Source organism: Tupaia chinensis, unplaced genomic scaffold, assembly GCF_000334495.1.
Source record: "Tupaia chinensis unplaced genomic scaffold, TupChi_1.0 Scaffold000565_1, whole genome shotgun sequence".
Classification (NCBI taxonomy): domain Eukaryota; kingdom Metazoa; phylum Chordata; class Mammalia; order Scandentia; family Tupaiidae; genus Tupaia; species Tupaia belangeri.
The window spans coordinates 74324-100750 of NW_006160078.1; the positions used below are offsets into that span (position 1 = coordinate 74324).

General features: G+C 39.6%; 1 protein-coding gene across 3 annotated transcripts in view; it reads left to right on the top strand.

Moving 5' to 3' along the window:
- Positions 1-24404, top strand: part of SUMF1 (sulfatase modifying factor 1) — an 85379-nt gene extending 60975 nt beyond the window's left edge. For 2 of the 3 annotated variants that reach the window (XM_027775448.1, XM_006157932.3), the window contains 2 exons: positions 10061-10120; positions 23284-24404. In XM_027775448.1, the coding sequence (XP_027631249.1) occupies positions 10061-10120; positions 23284-23394 (171 nt within the window). In that variant the 3' untranslated portion in view covers positions 23395-24404. The remainder of the gene's footprint in view (positions 1-10060; positions 10121-23283) is intronic. The other variant, XM_027775449.1, reaches the window with a different exon arrangement.
- The last annotated feature ends 2023 nt before the right edge of the window (positions 24405-26427 follow it).

Sequence of the window (26427 nt, forward strand, 5' to 3'; positions counted from 1 at the left end):
CTAAGGTATCTGGAAATAAAACCATGTTATTGAGAATTGAAAGCAGGACAGTTAAAGTGTCATTTTCTTTTTTAACTAGGTTATGCCATGATTGTGTGTGTGTGTATGTGTGTGTACACATTTATAATCTAGGTATATGCATGTCTATAAGCACAGGCATGTGCTTTTTCCATTTAGCAGAAATTGATTGGCAGTCTACAGAATGCCAAATGCATATGCTGGGTTCTGAGAATCTAGCTGACATGCTCCCCTTCCCTTGGGGAGCTTTCTTATAGTTGTTGACAAAACAAGCACACCTACATTCATACAATTTTCCATGCGCTTTTTAAAGACTTCTTGTATAAACGTGTATATATTTAATCATACAGAAGGAGAGAGTATAGCATGAGTGTTGAAAGCACGCAGTTTTGGAGCTGGACAGGGATTTAAATCTTGCTCAGCCATCTACTAGCGGAATACCTGGGGTGAGTGACTCAGATTCTCCCTCATCCATATGTGAGGGAACAATGGTGCCTCTGATTGAGAGATTTCAATGAGACATGGCAAAGAAAATGTTTAGTGTAGGGACTGGCATGTAGTAAACACTTGATAAATGTTGATTAGGACTACTATCCTTCATGTGTATTGAAAATTTAGATAAAATAAGTTAATGAGCTATGAAATTATACCTTATTCTTAAATTTAGTCCATGGAAGACATTTATTCTGAACTTTTTTAGGAATGTAGAAAGGAGATAAGCCATCTGGCAGCATACAATTATAAATAGAACTTTCTGTGGACAGTCTCCACTTTATACTCAGTAAAGGAAGTAAACATTGCATCTAACCAAGTGGTAGAACATACAGAATCAGGCACTTAGCACTTACTCTCTTTCAAAGTGTCCAAATAAATTCATGAAAGTCTTCAACTCGTTTTTTGAAAATAATTTTTAACTGAAAATACCATTTGGGATCATCTAATTGCTTTATTTTTTCATAACTTGGTAATGAATTATCAGTGAAGAACGCAGGACTGTGAGTATAAGAGAATGTGATAAATCCTAAGTAAGACTAAACTGCATTTATTTTTCTCACTTCAGGAGATGCATAGAGCCATAGCTGGCTTTACACATAGGCCTGAACAGTTTTACACTGTTTTCTGAGAAATAGAAGAGAGTGAGCCTGAAGCAAATCTTTTCGCAAATGTGGTCTGTACCCTTGTGATGTTGGTGGCTGGTTTTCATTGACCTAGAAGCTACCTTTGTTTAGGATGATGCTATTATATACCAGGCATTGTTGAGGATGAAACAAATTGACTTCTATTTTATTCAATCCCAGATAAATTAGCTCTAGACCATGAATATTCTTTTCTGCTGTACATTAGCATGAGCTTTCTGAAATTAAAGAACCACCAGTATTATTAGGAGACACATTCCATCTAGCAGTATACTACTATTAGTAGGTGGTGAGAAAGCTTCTTCCTTGTTGAAGAAATGTAATGTGCTGCATTTTTAAAATCTTAATAGCTGCTGTGCTTAGGTCGACTGGTTTTCAGCACCTAGGTGTTTCATAGCCTGTGTTGAAAACTACCCTGTATTTTTCAGTTACTATAATTGTTGTCTGTTAAACAGATCATATGTGTCTGCCATTGTATAGGTCAGAGCGTTTGACATTTTCCTGGGCCTCACTACTCTCTGTGCTCTGTCATAACTAGCACATGTGAAGAGAGTGGCTATAAAAATGGAGACCCTTTGAATGAGGCACGAGAAAAAAGAATAGTTTCTTATTTTATATCTCAGCAAGAATCCATGGAAAGTTCTCTGAAGGGAGTGAAACAGTTTGCGATGGAAAAACTCTTAAGATGGAAATATCTGGGTTGTTCCCACCAGTTCATGTTGCATGGTAGTGAAGGAAGACGCTCATAGAGCAGTGTACACACTTCACAAATGAGAGCCCTCAGGCCAAGAGCGAAGGGACAGAGCCCAAGGTACATGCTAGTTTTCCAACTTCCTGTCCTGTGTAGTGGTTTGGTGATGCCTCAGGCCTGGACTCCTCCTGTGATATCTCTATAAATAGTCTTTTCTTTGTGGATAGCTTCTACTTGTGGTCTTGGTCTTAAGACCAAGACATATTTTTGTGTGCTTTCATTTATTTTAAATTTTAACTTTTTTTAATTGCCAGAGAGTGTCTGCACTTGCTAGAGAAAGATTGAAAGAGAGATGGAGAAGAGGAAAGCAACTATTGGCATAGTCATGCTGCCAATCCCTTTTCCATTCCTCCATCCTGTCAAGATTTGGGGCATATACTCACCTGTTCCCAGCATGTTTTTCAAGCCACTGTGTCTGGGATTTAAACCACAGCTAACATGTGGGATCTGGCTTTCTTACTGCTAGGCCATTGGGCCAGCCCTATTTTGTACTTTTGTAGTAATGAATTATAAAGGAATCTCTCTCATCTGTCTCTTCTTTTTTAACTTCCTCTTCCTTCCATTGCTGAGTATCTACTGTGTGGCCGTCATTGAAACATAAGTGAATTGTAATCACTTAGTGATTCAGTAAATACTTACTGACATCCACAATCTCAGACACAGTTGAAGGCTCTAGTGATAAAGCAGTGAACAGAACAGAGTTCATGTGTCAAGGTGTGTACTTACTAGTGGGAGAAGTAAGTATATTTACAATTTGTCATGAGGTATAACAAAAACAAAAGGAGGTATTTTTTTTTTTTTAAAGTTCCTTCCTACCTTCATAAAAGAGAAAGAGAGATGGGGAAACTATTTTGTCATACTATAATGCATACCTCCCACCCTTTAATCACCTGGGCATCCCTAGCATGTTTAGGTCAACCTGAGATCTGAACCCTGGGGCTTCCCGTATGACCCAACAACACACTGTGGCCTGTGCACCATGGATGGACTGTGTGTTTTTTTTCTGAAATCAAAAATACGTCATTTTTCTGCACCAGTTTTCCAATTCTTGACACCAGCTGGGCGTCCAGCAGTTCTGTTCGTGTTTGACTTTTACTCCTGGAGTTAGTGCAGGCCCCACAGATCTAGGACACAGTTCTACATGACCCCACTTAAGATACCAGCTGTAAATGAAATGCCCGGGCTGCTTCTACTTCTGCCCAGCCTAACTACAACTTTGGAAGTTCCTACGACTCCCTATTCAGGTTTAATAATTCGCTGTAACAGGATTCGCTCTGTGGCCTTGTGGTTTAGACAGCTGCATTCCACATGGCCGACCATGTGGTTTAAGTTCTGAACATGATAGCTGGGGAAGCTTGCTGGTCACATGCATGTGCATACTCAGAATCTCAAAAGGAGGGAGAGAGAGAGAAGAAGGGATTGTGGCATGACTATTTCCCAAGACGGTGCTTTCTCACTGCTCCTCCTCCACCCTGTCTCTCTCTCCGGCAAATGCATGTACCCTCTAGCCAAAAAAGAAGAAAAATTGCTAGGGCAGCTCATAGAACTCAGGAAAGCACTTATGATTACTGGTTTGTCATAAAGGATATAATCAGGAGGCACCAAATGGAAAAGACACATAAGACAAGGGAAGGGGTGGTGCAATTTCAGTGCGCTCTCGGATTGTGCCACCTTCTCAGCACCTTCGTGCATCCACCAGTCCAGAAGCTCTCTGTTGTTAGGGGGTTTTGTGGAGGTTTCATTAAGTAAGCATGTTGGATTTGCCAGGAGTTGTGTCATTAGCATACAAAAGAAAACGTGTCACGGATATACCCAAAACACTTCCTACCTACCTGATATTCTGGTTCATTGAGGTTTTGGTACCTGTAGTTTATTTTGTAATGAAAGTATTTAGTTTGCTCCTTCTCACTTTATTCCTGGGGCATGATTTTTTTTTTTCTCCTCGGAGGTTTTTGAAAACCGTTCTAGTAAGACATAAGGGAAGATGAAACTTTACAAAACAGTTCTATGAAGTAGAACAGTTGCTTCTCTGGTATGAGGTTGAGAGACACAAAAACCTAGTGGGGTTCGAGCCAGGAAAACCACTTAGGCGTCTACAGTGTTGATCTAAGTATGGATGTCTGTTTTAGTAGTAGGTGTTGCTACTTTCAATGTGTATTTATTCCTGAGTGAAATAAGGAAATGCCATATGCCGAGAAAAGTACACTAGGAAGAGCACACCTAACAAAGACACATTTTGGCTCCATTAGAAGCTCTTTTTTTTTTTAAATTTTTTTTTATACATATGAACTTTGGATTCATATTTCTCTTGGGTTTTAGCCACTTTCTTGAGTGAAATTTGTGAAATATAGAAAGGTTTGTGAGCCTTAAGCTGGAACAGTTGAATGATTTGTTACAAAAATGCAGTATTGTGTGAGTTAGCTCAGCAGCAGCATGTGGCGGAGCACAGAAGTGGCACATGGCAGAGTGAATGAATATGAGTCTGGAGCCAGACATCCTGGGCTTGAACCCTGGCTCCTCTACTTCTTAGTGGCATGGCCTTGGCAGGCTGTTTAACTTTTCTGTCTCTTAGTTTTCCATGTGTAAAATGAGGCTAATGACTGAATTTCCAAAATTCCTGTTTTATGTCTATGCCATTGTTAATAATGCTCTTGTCAATCCCCAGAATATTTTCATTTTTGGCAATAAATAATATGGTTGCCATACCAATGAAAGAACCTGCACCTAAGATTGTTTTGAAAATTAAAAACATTTAAAAAAAGTATCCAATTGTAATAATGCACTTCAGTAAATATCACCTGTTATTATTTATTTATTTATATGCTATTTATTTTACAACAGCACTGGTATTTTAAACACTCCGTTTTTTTTTTTTTTTCTTTTTTTGGAGAGGTTTTTGCTATAGGGAACATGTGCTCATCACACAGACAGACACAGACAGAGACAGAAAGCGAGAAATCACCCCCCCCCAGGGGGAATGGCCACGCCTCAATCCCTTCTCCTCCATTCTCCTCGCGGGATCTTGGACATGTATGCACACGCGCCCGACTTGAGTCTTAAGCCACCGGATCCAGGACTTGAACTGCGGTCAACTACATGCGAGTCCAGTGACTTAGCCATTATGCTAACTGCTGGTCGCAAATACTCAGTTTTGAGCATTGCCCCAGAAGCAAGAATTGCTGTCCTAGACCTTGGGCTATGAAAATACATAATTTATTGGAAAATGGAGAATCACCACTGTGTGAGTGAGTTTAATACAGTTTTCAAAGTTCTCATACTTCTGAACATAGCGTGGGTGAAACCAGAAGCGTGGAGGAAATGACTGTTTTCATTAATTTCACTAACAAGGAGTGTGATCACTATGGGGCATGCTGGTTTCATAGAGAAAATACTGTGGGGGTTGTTAATTTGGTTTGCGTGTTTAATATGCCATTCTTCCCAGTTTGATCTCTAGCTTTTGTTCCTTGACCCTTCTTTGGTTTTCTTTCTTTTTTTCCTTTCCTCATGTACTGTCTAAAGCTAACTGCAGTCTCTTTTTCTTCACTCCTCATCCTGTGGGATAAATAAAATGACATATAATTCATTAAGCTTTATTTGAAGTAATGGTTTTATCTTCCCACTCTTGAAATCCTTTGTCATGTTTGACGTTGTGTAAAAAAGTAAGTTACTAGAATTTTTACAAATGCTCCTTGGGTAGAGAAAAAAAATTGAAAATAGCCAGTCTGGATGGGCACAGAGGAGGGCTAAGACTCAAGGTGCCATGGTGCAATGGACTTGGACTCCTGGCTCTTTTATTTGCTAACTATGTGACCTTGACACACCAATTTCATCTCTCTGAGTTACAATATTCCTTATCCATAAAATGGGGATAATGGGAGCCAGCAAGTGGTGTGGTGGGTGAGGGACTGGTCTGCCACATGGGCAACCATGACTCAAGTCCCAGACCTGGTGGCTTGATTTCTCACTTTCTTGCTCTTTTTCTGGTCAAATTTTAAAAATGATAATAATAAATAATTATTTCAAAATAGGAATAGTGATACTTCTTGTTTTGAGGGGTTAGGTGAGGGTCAAATGAGATGATTAGAGTTAGTACGCTATCAGTAAATGTAAGATGGCAGTTAACAGTTGCTAGTTATTTTAAATTCTGGGATGTTTGAAAATCAGGAGTTGTCTTTAAAGATGGTTAAGGTGAGTGAAAAGAGATACCTCATAGTCTCATGAGCAGAGGCGATGTCTCTGGTAAAAAAGCTTTAATAATGTTAGTATCTTATAAGAGCTAATTGTTTTTGTTTTGTTTTTTAAGTTTTTGTCATAGGGCACATGCTCTTGTCAGAGAGAGACAGAAAGAGGGAAAGTGAGAAATCACCCCCTAGGCAGATGGACATACTACAATCCCTTCCTCCTTCATTCTCCTCTTGGGACTTTGGGCATGTATGCACGTGCACCCAGTGTGATTTTAAGCCTCCAGGTCCAGGATTCAAACAGTGGTCAGCTATGTGGGACTCAAATACCTTTATTTTTTGGTTAAAAAATGATTTATTTAATTTTATTTATTTATTATTTTTTAAAATTTGCTATACAGCATGTGTCCACGAGAGAAAAAGAGAGAGAGAGAGAGAGAAAGCAAGCTACCACGTCTGGTACTCGAACCCTGGTAAGCCATGTGGGAATCAAGCACCTTAACCACCATGCCATCTTGTTGCCCCAGAAGCTAGTTTTTTTTTTTTTTTTTTTTTTAATCATAGAGCTAAATACACACTTCTCCCAGGAGTCAGAAAGAGAAAGGAAGATCCAGGGGAAGGTAGAAGCAGCTACAGGTCTGTCTGGTGTCCTTGTATCAGTCTCTGAGCATAAAACACTGTGGGTACTGTTTGTTTTATCTTCCAGATCTCTCAGTAAATGTCCTTTGCAGCTTACTATAATCAGAAACAAAGCAAAGAGAATTTTGGAAAATGAGGTTCAGTGTAGCTAAGGTGACACACATTAAAAATTGCCCAATATACGTTAATCTAAAACCTTTTTTTTTTTTTTTTTTTGAGAGAGATATTTTTTGCTATAGGGCACATGTGCTCGCTGGAGAGACAAAGAAAAAGATAAAGTGGGAAATCACCCCTTTGGGGGATGGCAAACTACGATCCCTTTTCCTCTATTCCCTTCTTGGGATTTGGAGCACACAAACATACCTGCCTGGTATGAATTTCAAGCTGTTAGATCCAGGACTCTAACCATGGCCAGTAATGTGGGAGTCCGGTGCCTTAACCACTATGTTACCTGCTGGCCCAAAACTTATTTTTAAATTTGCTACAGGGCACATGTGCTCAAGAGGGAGAGACAGAGAGAGAGAGAGAGAGAGAGAAGACAAGTGAGAAAGTATCTCTAGGAGGGGTGACCATGCTAAAATACTTTCTACTCCATTCTCCTCTCAGAATTTTGGGCATGCACACACATGACCCTGGCATGCTTTTCAAGCTGCTGGATCTGGGACTTGAACTGCATATTTGGCTATGTGGGATCTAGCCACCTTAACTATCATGCCACCTGCTGGCCCAATCTAAAGCTTAAAAAAAATTTACAATAAATCTCAAATAACATCTCATTTTCCCCTAAGAAACTTCATATGTATCTATAAAAGATACATTATTTTTTAAAAAAAGAAAAACATAATTCTAAAGGCATTATGAAATCTCAAAAAATATTGACAGCAATTTCTTAGTGTTATTCTTAGTATTATAAATATCCAGTCAGCATTCAGATTTCCTTAATTATCTCATAAATGTTTTTCTGTATTTGGCTTGTTGAGAATAAGAATCCTAGCAAGCCCATACTTGTTGGGATCAGATTATATTTGACTGAGTCCTTATTTTGTCCTTATAAGTGCAATGTGAAGAGATCAAATGATTCCCTAATACAGAAAACAAGTATAGTGTTGGCAATTTGCAAAAGGCAGGCAGAAATTGAGAAGTATTTATTATTGAGGAACTTCTGCAGCTTTAGGTAGGAATGGGTGATAATATGTTGTATTTTTGTCTGAGACTGATCCTATATTCTCTTCTTGAATAGGTTCAAATGTTGAATTTAAGAAAGACGTAAAGGTAGTGAATATATTTACATTTAAAGAATTAAAGAAAAACATATTTGAAGAATTAGTACAGAATATGCTGTGAGTCAACAACTAGAGAATCACAACAGAGGGCGTGGTGGCGCCAGCCCTATGGCAAAAACCTATGGAGACTGGAGAATCACAACAGATAAATAGAAATGATAAAATTGAACCAAGTAAAAGTTTTAGGATTGAAAAGTCCACTAACTGAAATGAAGAATTTCCTAGATGAACTCAGTAGCAGATTAGATATGGTAGAAGAAAGAATCAGTGAAATTGGAGGTATGTAGAAGTTATTCAAACCAAAGAGCAGAGATTAAAAAAAAAAAGAGAGAGAGTAAAATGAACAGAACCTTATATGACACATTACATGTTCCATCATAATTCTAATTTGGTATAAGAGAAGTCTCAGATGGAGAGAAGAGAAAGGGATAAAAAAATTGGAGAAATAATCTGAAAACTTCTCAAATTTGCTGAAAATTATTATGGCTTCAGGAAGCTCAATGAACTTCAAGTGAGATAACAGAAAGAAAACACACCTAGACAGATTATAGTTACTCTGTTAAAAGACAAAGAAGATTTTTTTTTTTTTTAGAGAGAGAGATTTGTTACAGGTGTGTGTGCTCTGCCAGAGAGACAGAAAGTGAGAAATCACTACTTGAGCGGGGATGGCCGTGTCACAATTCCTTTTCCTCCATTCTTCTCTCGGAATTTTGGGCATGCATACACATGTGCCCAGTGTGAGTTTCAGGCCACCAGGTCTGGGTCTAAAACCATGGTCGACTATGTAGGAGTTCAACAATGTAACCATTATGTCATCTGCTGGTCTCAGACAAAGAGAATTTAAAATTTTTTTTCCTGAAGATATATGCCCTCACCAGAGAGAGAGAGACTTGCGTCTCCCAGTGGGGTGTGGTCATACCATATTTTCTTTATTTCTCCATCTTGTTGGGATTTGGGGCAGACATCTGGCTCTTCTGACCTCCTTGTCATGGCCCAGTTCTTACACTTCTGATCTTTAACGGGAAACAAGGTAGAGTGCTTAAGGGCATAGACCCTGGAGCAAGGCTGGCCAGGAGAGGTCTTCCTCTGCCACTTACTTAACCTAAGTCAAAGCTATTATAGGGGAAGATAAGAGTTAATTTTTGTGAACTGAAGTCAGACAGTGACACAAGGGTAAGAGCCAATGCTCTGTGAGGCTGACACACGTAGGAAGGTTTTGGGTTTCCGTCCCTAAATATGCATGTGCATGCCCATAATCTCAGGCTGGCTGAGCTGAGAGTGTCAGCATCAAGACCCTGTTGGGGGTGTTACCTCTTCTCTGTCTTTCTTTGTCCCTGCCTCTCACTGTCTCTCTCACTCATGGAAGAAACAAATAAATAAACTTTAGAGAAAAAATATGTCATAGTGCTTAGAACCATGCCTGGTTCATAGCAGGCACGACATAATTTTTTTAAGCATAAATTATTTTCTGTATCTTCTGTGGCAGTTACATGACATATATGTCTGTCAAAACTTGTCAGAATGGTGTTGAGAAAGGGTGCATTTTACTCTGTAAATTAGACCTCAGTAAACCTGACCCCAAATTTTCCAAATGTTAAGAAATTCTTTCATTTAACCAACCAAGAGTTTATTAGGTATTGCACAGTGGGATTATAAGATATGTAATTCACAGAGGCTTGCTACTCTGGTTGTGCAAACCAATTGTAATGCAGAATAAATTTGCATATGAGCATGACAAGCTAAAAGATGCTGCCAAGTAGTTTGTTAGTCATCTCGGCAAGAAATGCTGGAGGGGTGTAGAGTCAGATTGCTTCTTGTGGACATGATGACTTCACCAGAGCTGGAACTACAGGTGGGCCTTAGAGGATGGGAATGAGGGTGTTAGGGAGGTGGACTTTCAGGAGGGTGCAAGAGTGCAGGTACAAGGTGGGGCAGGAATGGTGTGGAGAGTTTAGACAACCAGGACTGGTTAGACTGATAAGGACTCTCTCTCCCGCTGTGTGAGGGACAGCTTTGCTCTCTAGACTAACATTGTTTTCTCTTCATGCCTAGAAAGGCCCCCCTTCTGGGAAAGACCGTGTGAAGAAAGGTGGATCATACATGTGCCATAAGGTATGTTATGCCCCTGAACTCTGTTTTGATGTCTTAATAGGTTTGTAGATCCATTGTAAGCAGTAGCCCCAGATGCCCTTGTTTACTTCTGCTAATACATACCTACCCCCATCAAAAGTAGAAAATAGACAGCCATCAGAAGTTTGGTCACGGGCATGGGGACAAGTGGCATGAGAAGTAGAGGTTGTCGATGACGTATATTCAGCCAAATTCCATCTGTTGAATCTTCTCCCTTTGAGAGACCTTTGTAAAAGGGTGGGCCTTTCCCAGCATGTAAATCTATTGATAGAAGTGCACCCTTAATTTATTTGTGACTCGTGGGTCCTGCGTTGAGTTCAGGTGAGAGTTGTAAGTGCAGAGTGGCTTGTGATAAACTAGAGTGGAAGCATCCGAAGCGTTCTGGGTATGAAGTGTATGTTTGAAATAAGCATCGTTCCCACGGTGTTTCTGTTCTCTGGGTTCTGATTTCAGTTTCTAAGCTGGCTGTTCTTGGACACCAAGAATGATTTAGTGTTTCATAAGTAACCTTTATATGGAATTTGGAAATCAAATACTGTCCTCTTCCTTTTTTCTTTGAGTCATTTATTTTTAGTGTCTCCAGCACTTCAGCTTCTGTTTTTCTATCCCCGTGCAAAGATGGCATTTTGCAGGTTGTTATTGCCAAGAAGCTTCCCATAGTAATTCACTCAGTCCAGGCGGTTAGAGACTTAAAACCACCTATACTGACTCCAAATTAAGTTACTAATTTGATGATAGAAACATTATCAAACTTTGCCTTGAAACACTGGTTCTCAAACTTTATTGCATTTTGGAATCATCTGGGATCTATATAAAAAATACTCATGCCTGGCTTCCCACTTGTTCCCACTTTGATTTGTTTTTTCTAGGGTATAACCTGGACATCAGACTTAAAAAAAATGTGTCAGAGGGCATGAACGCTTGCTGGAGACAGAGGGCGAGTGAGAAGGCCTCACTCCCCTCCATAGGGAATGGTCTTGCTGCAATCTCTTCTTGATTTCTCCCTCCTTTTGGGATTTTTAGTGTACTCATGTGCCTAGTATACTTTTCAGGCGGTGTCTAACCACCTTAACCATCATGCACCTGTCTGGCCAGCATCAGATTTTCTTTTTTCTTTCCATGCTAGAGAGAGAAAGTGAGAAATCACTCCCTGGGATGGCCACACCACAGTCTTTTCTCTGTTCTTCTCTTGGAATTTTAAACACACACACATATGCATGTGCCCAATGTGATTTTCAAGCCACTGGGTCCAGGACTACCAAACCATAGTAGGTCATGTGGAATCTAGTGCCTTAATCTACATTCTTACATGCCACCAACTGACAGTGTCAGATTTTATTTTTGCTACAGAGTGCATGTGTGCACAGGAGAGAGATAGAAGAGAAAGGAAAGGTAAGAAAGCATCCCACAGGGGAAATGGCCAGTGTACAGTCCCTCCTCCATTCTTTTCTTGGGATTTTGGGAACACAAGCACATGAGCCTGCTTTCTTTTTCAAGTCGTTGGTGTCTGGACTGAAACTGCGCACCCAGCCATGTGGCATCCCACTGCCTTAACCACCATATCACCGACTGGCCCAGTATAATTTATTTGTTTGTTTAGTTTTTGTGGTAGGGGGCGTGTGCTCCCCTGAGCATGACAGAGAGAAATCATCGTCTAGGGGGATGGCTCACTGCAGTCCTCCTCCAGTCTCCTCTTGGTATTTTGGGCACACACACACACTTGTGCCCAGCATAATTTTCAAGCCACTGGATCCAGGTCTTGAACCATACTGTTGGCCATGTGGGATCTAATCCACACCACTTGCTGGCCCAGAATCAGTTTTTGTTTTTGTTTGTTTGTTTTTGTTTTTGTTTGTTTGTTTTTGTTTTTGTTTGTTTTGAGAGATTTTTGTTATATGGCTCATGCACTCTCCAGAAACAGAAAGTGAGACATCACACCCCCTGCTGCCCCGCCTCCACCCCCAGGAGGGGTGGCCACCACGCCACAATCCTTTCTTCTCCATTCTCCTCCATTCTCCTCTTGGGATTTTGTGCATGAATGTACATATACCTGGTGTTGAGTTTCAAGCCGCCTGGTCCAGAACTCGAACTGCAGTGGACCACGTTGGGTGTCCAGTGCCTTACCCAATATGCCACCTGCTGGCCCCCGAGCATCAGTTTTTTTTTTTTTTAAAGCCCTCCAGGTAATTAAAAACACAGTAATATTTGGCAACCACTAGCCTAAAGAGAATCTCTCTGGATTCTGTGTGTACATGAATTTGTAAATATATATTTTCTGCATTTTTAAATTTAGAATTTATAATCTAGTGATTCAGGTGAAAGTTTATAGAATTGTGTTCAAGTTATGCTTTGTGCCTGTCTTTATGATAAAATATAGACAAATTTAGCTTTATAAAATTTCATTTTTAATTTCAAATTAAAAGCAATGCTTCAAGTCTTCCCAGTATGTATACATGTTCCTATATACGTCAAAGTCTTTAGTCACAGATCATTTGTCTAATTGAAGTTGTTACTTCAAGAGAACTTGGATCTTCTCTCTGAAGTACCAGTCTTTCTTGAGAAACAGGAAGATCCCTCTTTGTACAATGGTATCTCAAAATCCTAATTGCTACCAGTTATGTTACTGACATACTACACTTGTCTACTTGAGAATCTATTTCCTCTCTGAGTAATTGAGAATCAAGATTTTTCTTCTAAGTGGGGAAAATGAAATTTATAAAAAATATTTTCAATAAGTAAAATTGTTAAAATACCCCAATTCCAAACATGTGGATATATATGCTTAATTTTTTTTTAGGTCTGTAATCTTTGTTTTTAATCTGTGTTTTCATATGTTCTCCAATTGTTTTAAAATGTCTTTTAGTCTAATATACTTCTATTAAATGCAGTTACATGGTATAATTGATTTTGTACTTTTATCTTATATCCAGTAACCGTACTAAAAGTTCATCTATTTAATTCTAGCAATGTTTTTGTTTATTCTATTTAGATTTTCAACATAGGTGAACATATCATTGTGAATATAGAATTATTTCTTTTTATTTACTTTTTTAAAGAAATATTTAATTTTATTTGTTATTATTATAATTATTATTTCATTTTAAGTTTTGCTATAGGGCATGTGCACTCAACAGAGAGAGAAAGTAAGAAAGCAAGCTGCCAGGTCCGGGACTCAAACCTCAGTCAACCATGTGAGAGTCCAACACCTTAACCACCATACCACCTGCTGTACCCTAGTTACCTCTTTTTAATCTGTATGCGTTTTGTAACTTTTTTTTTCCTCTGTTGCATTGGGTAGAACATTCAGTGTTGAATAGGAGTGATAAGAACAGACATTCATATCTCATTCTTTTTTTTTTTTTTTGAGAGATTTTTGCTATAGGGCGCATGAGCTCGCCAGACAGAGAGAGACATAGAGACAGAAAGTGAGAAATCACCCCCCAGGAGGGGTGGTCACGCCACAATCCCTTCTCCTCCATTCTCCTCTCGGGATCTTGGGCACGCACGCACACGCGCCTGGCGTGAGTTTTAAGCCACCAGGTCCGGGACACGAACCGTGGTTGACTACGTGGGAGTCCAGCGACATAGCCATTACGCTAATTGCTGATTCCCCATGTCTCATTCTTGAAATAAGGGAATAAACATTTAATTTTTCAAAGTTTTTCCAAAATAAGCCATAGTGACTCACACATTAACACCACCTCTTAGGAGTCTGGACAACACCTGGGCAACCTGTGTTTGGTCCTCATGAGTGCTTACACTCTCCTGTCATTCTAGCTAATTAGGACGATGGGATAGGAATTTCGTGACACAGTGAGACCCTGTTAAAAATGCCTGTCTCTGGTCTTATGCTCACATATTGTGCAAGAAACACTTTTACCAAAATTATTCATTAAAGTCCAATCATTTACCTTTAAAAAAGAAAAATGCCTATCTCAGAGAGCCAGCAGGTAAATGGTCATTGAAGGTATTGAGTCCCACATGGCTGACTCCACACTTCAAGTCCTGGACCAGCAGCTTGAAAACTCTGGGCATGTGTGCATGCATACCTAAAATCCCTAGAGCAGAATGAGAGATTGTGGAGTGGCTATCCCTGCTGGGACATGATTTCTCATTTTCCCTCTCTCTGTCTCTCTGGTGAGCACACATGCCCTATGGCAAAAACCTAAGCAAACAAACAAACAAACAAAGCCTGTCTCTCTTTTCACTTTCATATAGGGAAAAAAGGTATATAATATGTATGATACTATCATTTTTCATAAATGGCCTTTATCAGCTTGAAAAAGTTTCCTTCTTTTTTATTTTAAAAAATAATTATTTATTTAATTTTATTTCTTCTTAATTTGCTACAGGGCATGTGCACCCACCAGAGAGATCGAGAGAGAACGTGAGACAGCAAGCCATCAGGTTCGGGACTTGAACCACGACTGGCCATGTGGGAGTCCAGTGCCTTAATTACCATGCCATCTGCTGGCCCTGAGAAAGTGTCCTTCTATTCCTAGTTTTATGAGTTGCCATCAGCAGTGGATGTGGATTTTGCGAGATGGTTTTTCTTTATCTCTTGAGGTCATTATATGGATTTAAAAAAAATTATTAATACGCTTAATTACATTGATTTTCAAATATTAACCATCTTTATCTTCCTAGGGTATATCCACTTAGTAATGATGCATTATCCTTTTTATGTATTTTGTTTGATTTGTTAGCATGTTGAGTGAGCATTTTTGTACTTGGTTTGTGATGGGTACTGTTATGATGTTTTGCTTTCTTGTAATGTCTTTGGTTTTAGTATCAGGGTATTGCTGTCTTCATAGATTAAACTGGGAAATACTTCGTTATCTTCTGTTTTTTTTTTTTTTGTAAGCACTCATATAGAATTGGCTGTGTTCCTGAAAAGTTTGATGGAATTCCCCAATGAAGTCAGTTGAACCTTAAGATATAAATTTAATATATTTAATAGACATAGTGCTGTGCAGCTTGTCTTTCTTCTTGACTAAGCTCTGCTAGTTTTTGTCTGTCAAGGAATTTATCCTTTTCATCTGTTCCTTGTTACCTTTTTTCTCTGTCTTTTAGATGACATTTTCTTTATCATTCCATTCTCTCTCTTTAGCGTATTAGTTGGAACTCCTTATTTTAAGATGTCAGTGCTTGCTTTAGAGTTCGTATTGTCTCTCTTTAATTTTCCTAATGTACCTGAAAGATAAGTTTTAATTTGGGCAGCACAGCATGATTGGGAGAATATCCCAAAAGAGGAGAAGAGCTGAGTGACAAAATTTAGTGGGAGCTCTAGGATTTTCCAGAGAAAATGTCAGTTCCAGGACCTTGGTCAACTGCATTGCACATGATTAGGTCTTTACTTTTGGTCTGGTTATTTTTGTGAGCAGTGTTATTTGTTGGTTATGAATTATTTTCAGAGTGCTTAGCCTTCCCAATGGATTAAGAGTGACAGCTTTTACTAAATTGTTAATATGTGAATTCTGGAATTAGATCTAGGTTGGAGTTCTATAACTGTGCCTTGCTAGGTTCGTGACCTTGGACAAATTTCTCAACCTTTCTAAGACTCAGTTTTCACATTTGCAAAGTACACATTATAATTGCATTCACTGTGACTTAGGAGAAATGCGTGGGCCAATCTTTGTAAGCAGTTGGTACTATGCCTTACTTATGGTAAAGGCTAAGTACAAGTTAGTTGCTTTTACCATTACCACCATTAATAATCATCTTTAATATAATTAGACTGCTTTCCCCTTTTTCTCTTTTGAAGAAGGACCCTACTATATTGAGTTCCTAATTACATAACTAGAATCATAGAAATGATGTTCTTAGCATAGGTGAAAATCAATAAGAAAAACATAGTTACTAAAAAGAAAGAATAATGTTGTAATTCATTTTTGAAAAAACACTTTAGAAGGTGACTTATTATTATTATTTTTTGCCATAGGGGGCATGTTCTCGCCAGAGAGAGAGAGAAAAAGTAAGTGAGAAATCACCTACCCTCAAGGGTAATGGCCATGCCACAATCGCTTCTCCTCCTCGGATTTTAGGCATACATGCATACATACATGCCTGGCATGATTTTCAAGCCACTGGGTCCAGGGGCTCAAACCACAGTCTGCCATGTGGGACTCTAGCACTTCAACTTCTACCTTAAGTCCCAAAGATGACTTATTTTTGATATTAGATGACATCTAGTTTGCTAAAGTAAATTCTAATAATCATGTCTAACTTTTAGAAAGCCTGTCCAGAATACAGCTTCAATGAGGAGATGGCATAGAAGCAAAAACTCTGAGGCAACATAGTATCTGGTTAAAAGAACAGACTTTGAAGTGGGATTCAATAAGCTGAAATACTGATGCTATCAGTTGTACACCTTAGAAATACTATTAACATCTTCCTATGTCAGTTATTCCTTATGTATACAATGCAGACACTAATAATACCTACTACTGGAGCCAGCCTGTGGCATGTTAGTTGGGGTGCTAGACTTCCACATGACCAACTGTGGGTTGAGTCCCAGACCTGATAGCTTGCTTTCTTGCCTTTTTTTTTTTCCTCTCTCTCTGGTGAGTATACCTATATAAAATTAAATAAATGATTCTTTAAAAGAATAATAGTAATACATAATACTGCACAGGATTATTGAGCGGATTAAGTGAGTTAATACATGGGAAGTTTTTAGAGCAGTTCACATAGTAGGTAGTCAAAAAACACTACCTGCTGTTGTTGCTATTGTTCAATTAATCCTTGGGAGATCTTTAGCCTAACTATTAAGGAAATCCTCAGTCTTCCACCAAGAAGAAAAGGGTTAGGGACAAGAACAATAGATGGGGAATGAAAAAACCTGCGTTTTAGCCTGTGATTCTCTATAATGATTTTGTTCAGTAAGAGCTATAATTACTTTAAAGATGCCTTTTATCCCTTAACAGTCTTCCTCTCATAAAAACCATATTGCCATTCCAACTTGACTTCAGAATTCTAAGCCAGTAAGTCATTATTTCAAATGGATTGTTCCCAAGTGCGGGATCACATTCTTAGCACAGTTATTGAGATCAGTTTCATACAGTAATTAGCCATTTTGATGAAATAGGCCTAAAACAGGTTCTTTTCACTACTCCTGTTCTTAATTTGTAGAATGACCCATTTTTCAGCCTTCCAAAGACCTCATATCCTTAAAAACCATTTTCGATACTAAAAGTAGCATTAGAAAAAAAGAAAGAGCAATGAGGACATTCATAATCAGGCCATTTACCTCTTTAATTATGTGCTTCATTATTTGCCTGTTATTGGAATTTAAAATGAACAACTTGTTAATAAATGTTTGCTGAGTGAATGAGTGCCTTTGAAATGGAATGATGGTGTGAATTGACTGTTCTCTCATATGATGGGCCTAACTTCTCAATATTAAGTTTTCTAACAAGACTTGGTGTTTAGAATATAATTCTTTACAGTGATTTTTGGTTAATGGAAGGTCTCAGGGATTGCTGTGATCTCATAAAGAACTCTTTTTGTTGTCTCCGATTTTAAGCCTTTTGCTATATAAAATAAATATTTTCATTGTGCAAAAATTAGAAAATAAATAATAAAGATAAAAATAATTCTTCCCAAAGAAAATTGTTGATAGTATTTTACCAAACTTTTTTTTTTTTGATGTACTTTTTCTATTTTCTTTCAAGAATAGAATTATACTGCATATACTCAGAGTCTCACAATATGGTCATGGTGGGGCCAGCAGGTGGCATAGTGGTTAAGGCTTTGGACTCACATATACAAGACCATGGTTCAAGTCCCAGCCCCAGTGGGTTGAAACTCAGGCTGGGCATGTGTGTGTGCATGCCGAAAATCCTGACAGGAGAAAGCACGAGAAGGGATTGTGGCATGGCTTTCACCCCAAGGGTGATTTCCAGTTTTCTTTCTCTCTCTCCTGCCATATAGCAAAAAAGCTCTCTAAAAACTTAAAAAAAAAATTATACACACACACAGAGTCATGGTAAGAAATCTTTCATATATACTATGGTTCTCCTTTCTTATATTCTGCATCACAGTCACAGACTCCTTCTCAGCACAGTGCTCTGGGCAGGTACTGAGAGTTCATCCAAGTTGTTAAACCCTGGGCATATTTGTGGCATATAGAAAGGGGGCCAGCCTGTAGCATGGTGGTTAAGGTGGCTGGATCCAACATGGTCAGCTGTGTGATTTAAATCCTGGACCTTGTGACTTGAAAAACACTCAGAGCATGTGTGAGTGTGTGCCGAAAATCCCAAAAGGAGGGGGAAGTGGAGGAGAAGGGATTATGGTGTTACCGTTTCCCATGGAGGGAGCACATGGGCCCTCTGTCAAAGTTTATTCTAAAAAATAAAGAAATCAGTTGTCCAGCACAAGCCTCAGTCCTATTTTCTATCAGCAGAGAGATCTTTGGCTTTTTTCATTTCTGTAGCAAATGTGGTCTACTTTCAGATGCTGGTAGGGGTTTTAGCTTCCTACAAACACGAGGTTGCTAAGACCTGCCTTAGAAACAAACTGGCTCACACTTTTATTGTTTTAGTGAGGAAGCAGATTAGCCCAAAGAAGTCAGATAAGATAGGCAGGGTTAGTGTCTGTGATTCCCTTTTGTGTTCAGTTGCAATGCCTTCCATGTGTCTGTGCCTTATTTTTAATGCAAAGATAGTGTTTTTGTTTTGTTTTGTTTTGTTTTTTGAGAGATTTTTGTTATAGGGTGCATGCATTCGCCAGAGAGACAGAGACAGAGAGACAGAAAGTAAGAAATCATCCCACCCAGGGGGTATAGCCACACCGCAGTCCCTTCTTCATTCTCCTCTCAGGTTCTTGGATACACATGCATATACGCCCAACTAAGTTTTAAACTGCCAGGTCCAGGTCTTGAACTGTGGTCAACTATGTGGAAGTCCAGCAACATAACGATTACCCCATCTGCTGGCCCTGCAAAGAGTGTTTTAGCATTATTTCACTAAGTGCTCCCATTTTATTGATGAAGGAACAGGTTCAGAAAGGCTTTGCCTGCAATTACATAGCTGATAAGTCTTGGATTTCACTCTTTCTGATTAGTAAGTTAGTAAAATGTTTGATTGTCGAAATGTTCATTTAAACAAGCCCAAACTCCTCTGTATGCTGAGAAAACTGTTTGTAATGTGATTCTATCTAATACCTGCCCACGTTTTCTGCTTCTTACCATTAGCCATCTTTGACCCTGTCATTATGTTTGCCTAGAATTTTCACTCTCCAGATCTTTGGGCAATTCAGCCCAGATGTCACTTCCTCAGAGAGGCCTTCTCAGACTACCCTACCTAATGCGGCCGCTGATTCATTCTGCGTCCTCTCTCCCTGTTTTGCTTTCTTCAGAGATGACTACTACCGGAAACAATCTTGAATTTATCTATTTACTTATTGTCTGACTATTCCCTGTTGAATGTCAGCTCCCTGATAACAGGTACCTTGTTTGCCCTGTTCTGATTATATCTTTCATGCTAAAAATAGCATCTGGGGTATCGTAAGCACTCATGTATTTAATGAATAAATAAACCATGCACTGACATGGTCAAGCTATGGTCTTGCCTGAATTTTTCCATTTTCCGTTTTCATGCCTCTGATGTCCTCATTTGTCCCACTCAAAATGCCTTCGTTTCTTCTTTCTAAACCCTGTGAATCAGTGCTATTTAAAGTGTGGCCCATGGGCCTATGGCATCAGCAGCACCTAGAAGCTTGTTAGATACCTGAATTCTTGGGCCTCATAACAGACTTACTGAGTCAGGATCTCTGGGTACCTGGCCTAGCAATACGTATTTAAACAAACTCTGTTCATATCTATGCTAAAGTTTAAGAACACTACCACTATCATGTAAATCCCAGCCAGGTCAGGTTGTGCCTTCCATGAAAGGTCTTTCCTCAAGACTAGGGTATTCTAAACAGCATATGTCCTTCACCTGAATTGCTAATAAATAGTCTCAGAATGGTTTAACCCTAACATGTTTTGCAGGTATTTGATCATTATTTCATATCACAACTGGTGTGTGAGCTTGAGTAAGACAAACCATGCCTAGACTCAAAAGCTATCTGTCTGCCTCCCCTGAACTTGGTATTTGCTACCATGTGGACTTCACTATGTATGTTTGATTGCATGGGGCCCTCCATTACCCAAAGGAGTCTGAATTTTGATATACCAAAGCACTGTTGTTTCAAAGAATCCTTATGAGTGGGTCCTATGTGGAATGAAGCTTCTGCCCTGTCTTTCTATGTGGTTACCTCTGGTCATATGAGAGCTTCTGTTGCATATGGATCACACAGAGTATCAAATGACATCAGTTTTTCATTATTTTCAGGACATTTTTTCTCTCATCTTCCCTCTGCCTATCTGAGAATTGGTAACACGTCACATTCCTCACTGAACACAAAGAAAATGAGAAAATTGGTTGCTATTGTTTCTCTGTGAAAGACAGAGCACCGCATCTGTCTTTTCATTCTGGAAGTTCTCCTGAGAGTTTCCATGTCAGCTTAAACAATCATTTCTGTGAAGATTAGAAGGACTTGACCTTCATTAGAGAAAAGACAAGAATTAAAAATAAAAGAGAACCTTTTGTGTGTTACTTTTCCCCCAACAAGTGGTCTCTTCTGCCTGAGTTCCAAAGATATTCCAGTGTTTTGTGCCATTAATCAGCTGGCAGGGACTTGAGTTCCGTGAGACTAGCTCAGAGTTTATGCTTATCGTACCCAGGATAACTAGTTTACTTTCATTCTGTTATTTCAGATGAAAGACTAATCTGAGAGCATGAGAGTTCCATGCAGGGTTATCTTTGACTCTGGAAGCTTTTGAAGTTTTGCAGCAAGTAATCCATGATTATTCACAGAATACCTACTAGATGGCCAGGGATATGTGTTAGGCTCTTTTATATTAGGTCAGGGGGAAAGTCTTGACACATTTTTGCATAGAAAATAATTTATGACTTTCCTGATGGCCTAATATGTTTGTATGAGTGTGTGTGTGTGTGCATGCACACACGTGTGCTTGCACAGAATTGTGTGCTGGGAAGTGGGGAGAAAAGATAATGAGCTGTCACACCCTTCCTTCTGGGACTGTAGGCTTTTGCTAGGGAAGCAAGCACACACCAGTTAGACCTGGGTAGAAATCCTACTTCTTTTAACAACTGTGGGTTTGGAGTAACTCAGTCTCCTGGGACTGTTAGGATAAATGAAACAGATGAAAGCATCATGCCTAGTGGGTACGAGGTACTGAATTGATGTGTTTCTGTGCATTTTTATACTTGTACCCTGCTCTTATAACAGAGATACAAAACAAATCCTACTGAAAACTTTATAGCTGTATGAGTTTCTGTAATTTAGGCTACAAGAACATCCATTTAAAAAAATACACATTTTCCCACAGCCTTTCCTACATTTGATGGTCCTAGGCTTGCTGTTTAATTTTGGCCAATCTGTCAGATATTAAATGTACCATACCGTTGTTCATATTTTCTCAGTGGCCATTTATCTTAATTACTTCATTTAATGTCAAAATTAATATATATTTATGGTAGGAAATTTGAATCCCCGTTGCTTGAGGATAACTACCATGCACACAGTGGTGAATTCTGAATTTCACCATATGCAATTATTGCAGTCATACCACATATACGTTTTTCTCACTTTTTTTCCAGTATTCCAGATTTTTTTTTTTTTTGAGAGGTTTTTGGTATAGGGTGCATGCGCTTGCCAGAAAGACAGAGAGAGACAGAGAGACAGAAAGCAAGAAACACCCCCCAGAGGGGATGGCTATGTCGCAATCCCTTTTCCTCCATTCTCCTCTCTGGATCTTGGACACACATGCACATGCGCCCGGTGTGAGTTTAAGCCACTGGGTCCAGGACTCGAACTGTGGTCATCTACATGGGAGTCCAGCGACATAGCCATTATGCTAACCGCTGGTCCCTCAGTATTCCAAATTTTTTATAAACATTTTATCATGGGATTTTCCTGCATATTAAATATTATGTAAAAACATGGTTATAAATGGCTACTTTATATTCTGCCATATGAAAATGCCTAAACTTATGTAACCAATGGTCATTACATTTTTCTTTTACATAGTTATAGGTAATGCTGACACTAGTATCTTTGTGGGTTTTTTTATAAGATTTATTTTAAATTTTATTTATTGTCATTATTCTTTAATTTTGACCAATGAAGGACAGACAGAGAGAAAGAGAGTGAGGAATTCACCAGGTTCGGGACTTGAACTTCGGTCAGTCATGTGGGAGTCCAGAGCCTTAACCACCATACCACCTGCCAGCCCCAGATGCCAATATCTTTGTTGCTTTTATAAGTTAACAGATATTGGATAATATGTAGTTAACTTTTTTTTTGGAGAGATTTTCACTGCAGGGCACGTGCGCTCGCCAGACAGACAGAGACAGACATAGAGACAGAAAGCGAGAAATCACCCCCCAGGGGGGATGGTCACGCCGCAATCCCTTCTCCTCCATTCTCCTCTCGGGATCTTGGGCACGCACGCACACGCTCCCGGCGTGAGTTTTAAGCCACCGGGTGCGGGACACGAACCGCAGTCGACTATGAGGGAGTCCAGCGACATAGCCATTACGCCAACTGCTGGTTCCCTAGTTAACTCTTAAATGTGGTAGCCTTGCCTTTTCTTTTCTTTTTTCTTTTCTTTCTTTCTTTTTTTGTTTGTTTTTAGGTTTTTGCCATAGGGCACATGTGCTCACCAGAGAGAGAGAGAGAAACAGTGAGAGGGACACTGAAAAATCACCCCTTCAGGGGGCATGGCCACACCACGTTCCCTTCCACATTCTGCTCCTGGGATTTTGGGAACATGCAAACACACATATGCACACACATGCACCGGTGTGAATTTCAGGCTGCCAGGTCTGGGACTTGAACCATGGTCAGCCATGTGGGAGTCTAACATCTTCACCATGCAACCTGCTGGCTTTTTAGCTTTTTCAAAACATCTGTATTAGGTAACCACAAGGGGAGTTTTGTTGGGGAAGCACCGTCTTATAATGCCTATAGGAAGCCTAATGACATAGCTGGTAATTCCGTGCAACATGCATCTGACAGTTTAGGGCCCTCCACCAAGAGCCCAGGTAGCATTCACGTTGCTTTTTCCCTCTGTGCAGTCCTACTGCTATAGGTATCGATGTGCTGCTCGGAGTCAGAACACACCTGATAGCTCCGCCTCCAACCTGGGATTCCGCTGTGCAGCTGACCGCCTGCCCACCGGGGACTGACCACCAAGAAGAGCTTTCCCAAATCCAAGGAGAAGTTATGTCTGACCTGCCCTTGGCTTCTGTCCAAACTTTGAATGCTCTTGTGCAAAGAATTCCCACCCCAGGGTGGGCTACATACCTTCCCAATGGCCAAAGGAGAACCCGTTTGTGAGACCAAATCACTGACCCGTGTCAGTGTACATGCTTTATGGTGTGGTGCATCTTTGGAGATCATCGCTGTGTTTTTATTTTTTGAGAGTGTTTTAAAGAGGAAGGGGAGTGGAGAGAACCCTGAACGAGGCTTTAGGGAGCCTGCATCCTACCCAGGCTCTGCCACAGGGGTTAGACCCTGGGCTCCAACATTCTATGTTTCTGGGCCTCTGTCCTCGGTTATCAAATGAGGGGATGGATGGCATGATCTCTGAGGTTCTCTCCATCTCACAAATTCTATAAATGATATCAGAGTCTATTGTGATTACATAGTGAGAATTTATGACAGATTATTTTTTAGCTATTTTTTTCCATGTGTGAACCTTGGGTGATACTAATCATGTAAAGTAAGAATTCTCTTATGTATTATTTTTCAGAAGAAAACAGGAGGGTGTTACGTCCTTTATATTCATATTGCACTTTGTTTTTCCAAGGAAATCAGTGTCTTTCACGTTGCTAGGATGAATCCCACATGGGCCAGTGATGGTATGCTACAGTGCAGCAATCTGAACACACAGGAACATCTGTGGGGTGACTCTACTGTGCTTTATCTTTTAACATTAAGTGCCTTTGGTTCAGAGGGGTAGCTATAAGCCCTATTTCCCCCTCTCCCCAAAGCCTTCGGTGAATATGAAATGTGTACTAAACGGGGAAACCTATTTAATTCTAGAAATCCGAGAAATGAATGAGGACTTTGAATTAACTATGTTCAGGGTATCCAGTATTTTATTATAGGGAAGTAGGAAATCTTGTTGACTGTGGAATAGCTGATGCTTTGAATCATGCACTATGTCGAATAAACTGGTATCTGCTTAATCAGGCTTCACCCTCATTGGTTCCTTTTCTATTTCCTTTCTTTGTGTTTTCTTTTAAACAAAAGATATTTGTAATATTTGTGGGGTTTTCATTTTGCTTTTTCAGAATTAGAGTCTCGCTGTTGCCCCTGACGGCCTCAAACCCTCGATCCTCCTGCCTCAGGCCTCCTAGCTGGGACTGCACATGCCACCACACCAAGCTTGTGCATTTTATTTGCTGAAAGACTTTTATGTTCATTACCTAGGTGATAACTTTGATGAAAGGGCAGTTTGTAGAAATATTTATTCCCAAAAGCAAGGCTCGTCTGCTTTAAAGTCAAGGGCATACTCGGTTGGTAGTTCATCACACCCAACGGCTGGTTCCCATGTCCGGAAACCACCTTGTTTTACAGTGGTGGCTTTCAACAGAACGTTCCCTGTTACCAGGCTCCTATTCTGATTCCTCAGTTCTGAGGACCCCCCCCCCAAGCCATTTCTAGCATGTCATTTAAAAGAAATGTTCATTTTTGTGTTGATTTTTCAAAAAGTGAGTGAGCCCAGCTTTGTGCATTTGGTAGCAAACTGAACTTCAGTGCCAGAAGCCACATGACCCAACTGTGAGTTTAGGTCCCCAGTTCAGCTTGAAAAAACATACCTAGTGCATACGCGTGTGCTCAGGATCCTGCCAAGCTGGAGGACCGAGGAACGGAGATGGTGACATGGCAAGGCGCTGTCGAAGGTGCTCCTCCCTCCCTTTCTTGCTGGTGAGTACATGTGCACTCTCTATCATGAATCAAACTTAAGGACAAAAAAAGTAATTTAAATAATATTTGTAAGTGTTTAGCTAACTTGATTGCTACTTTTGTGAATGGGCTCCTATTGTATTAAAACATTTGTCTTGGGACCAGCAGGTGGCATGATGGTTAAGGGTGCTAGACTCCCACATGGCCTACCATGGTTCGAGTCCCAGACCTGGTGGCTTGCTTTCTCTCTTTCTCTTTCTCACTCTGTCCCTCTCTGGTCAAATTTAAATAAATAAATCAATAAAAAAAGTTAAAGTAATAAAAATAATTATTTAAAAAGAAACAATAAGAAACATTTGTCTTAAACAATTATGTAGCTGGTGGGTTGAACCACATGAGATGATCTGTCACTTTGTGTATATAAAATGTTTCTCTACAGGCTTCCACCAATTGATGATTAATCCCAGGCAAAACAAACAAAGCATTTGTAGGCACCAGCTAATGTAGGAAGTGAGGTACTTTATTTTTCAAGTCACCACCATTCAGTACAGTTTTTGTTTTCACTTGTTGCCTCCCACCTGCGTACATTTTTTGACATCGTAATATTTACACTATGTATACTTCGAATTGTTATCTTGTTAATTAATGTTCTATAGTATAAATATTTTTGGGTGTTTTTTGGCATAGTCTTTTGAATTGCATTTTTAGCAACAGCACAATATTGGAAAGCTTTTAAAAAGCAATTCTAACAAGCCCTTCATTTAAGAACCACTTACCTTGGCTCCTAAATAAAGAGTACACCAAACTACACACAGCTATAGCCAATTCCTCTTTTTATATCACATGTTAACATATGAGTGGTCCAGCAGCGACAGTGTAATAATATTGTTTCAATGCCATAGATATACACCTGAAAAACCTTACTTTCTGCCACATTGCACACAAAAAACTAGGGGCATAAGTTAAAAATAGGGGTGAAGGTAGACTACTCAAATTTAGAGAACTTTGAGGCCAGCAAGTAGCGTAGTAGTTAAGGCACTGGACTCCCACATAGCTGACTGTGGTTTGAGTGTGGGACCCAGTGGCTTGATGGTCACACCAGGCATGTATGTGCCCAAGATCCCAAGAGGAGAATGAAGGAGAAGGGAAAGGCCATTCTCCCTGAGGGGGGGATTTCTCACTTTCTGTCTTTCTGTCTCTGTCTCTCTGGCAAGTGCATGTGCGCTATAGCAAAAATATCTCAAAAAAAAAATTTAGAGAACTTTGTACATGATACAAGAGCACCAACAATAACTATTCTAATAAAA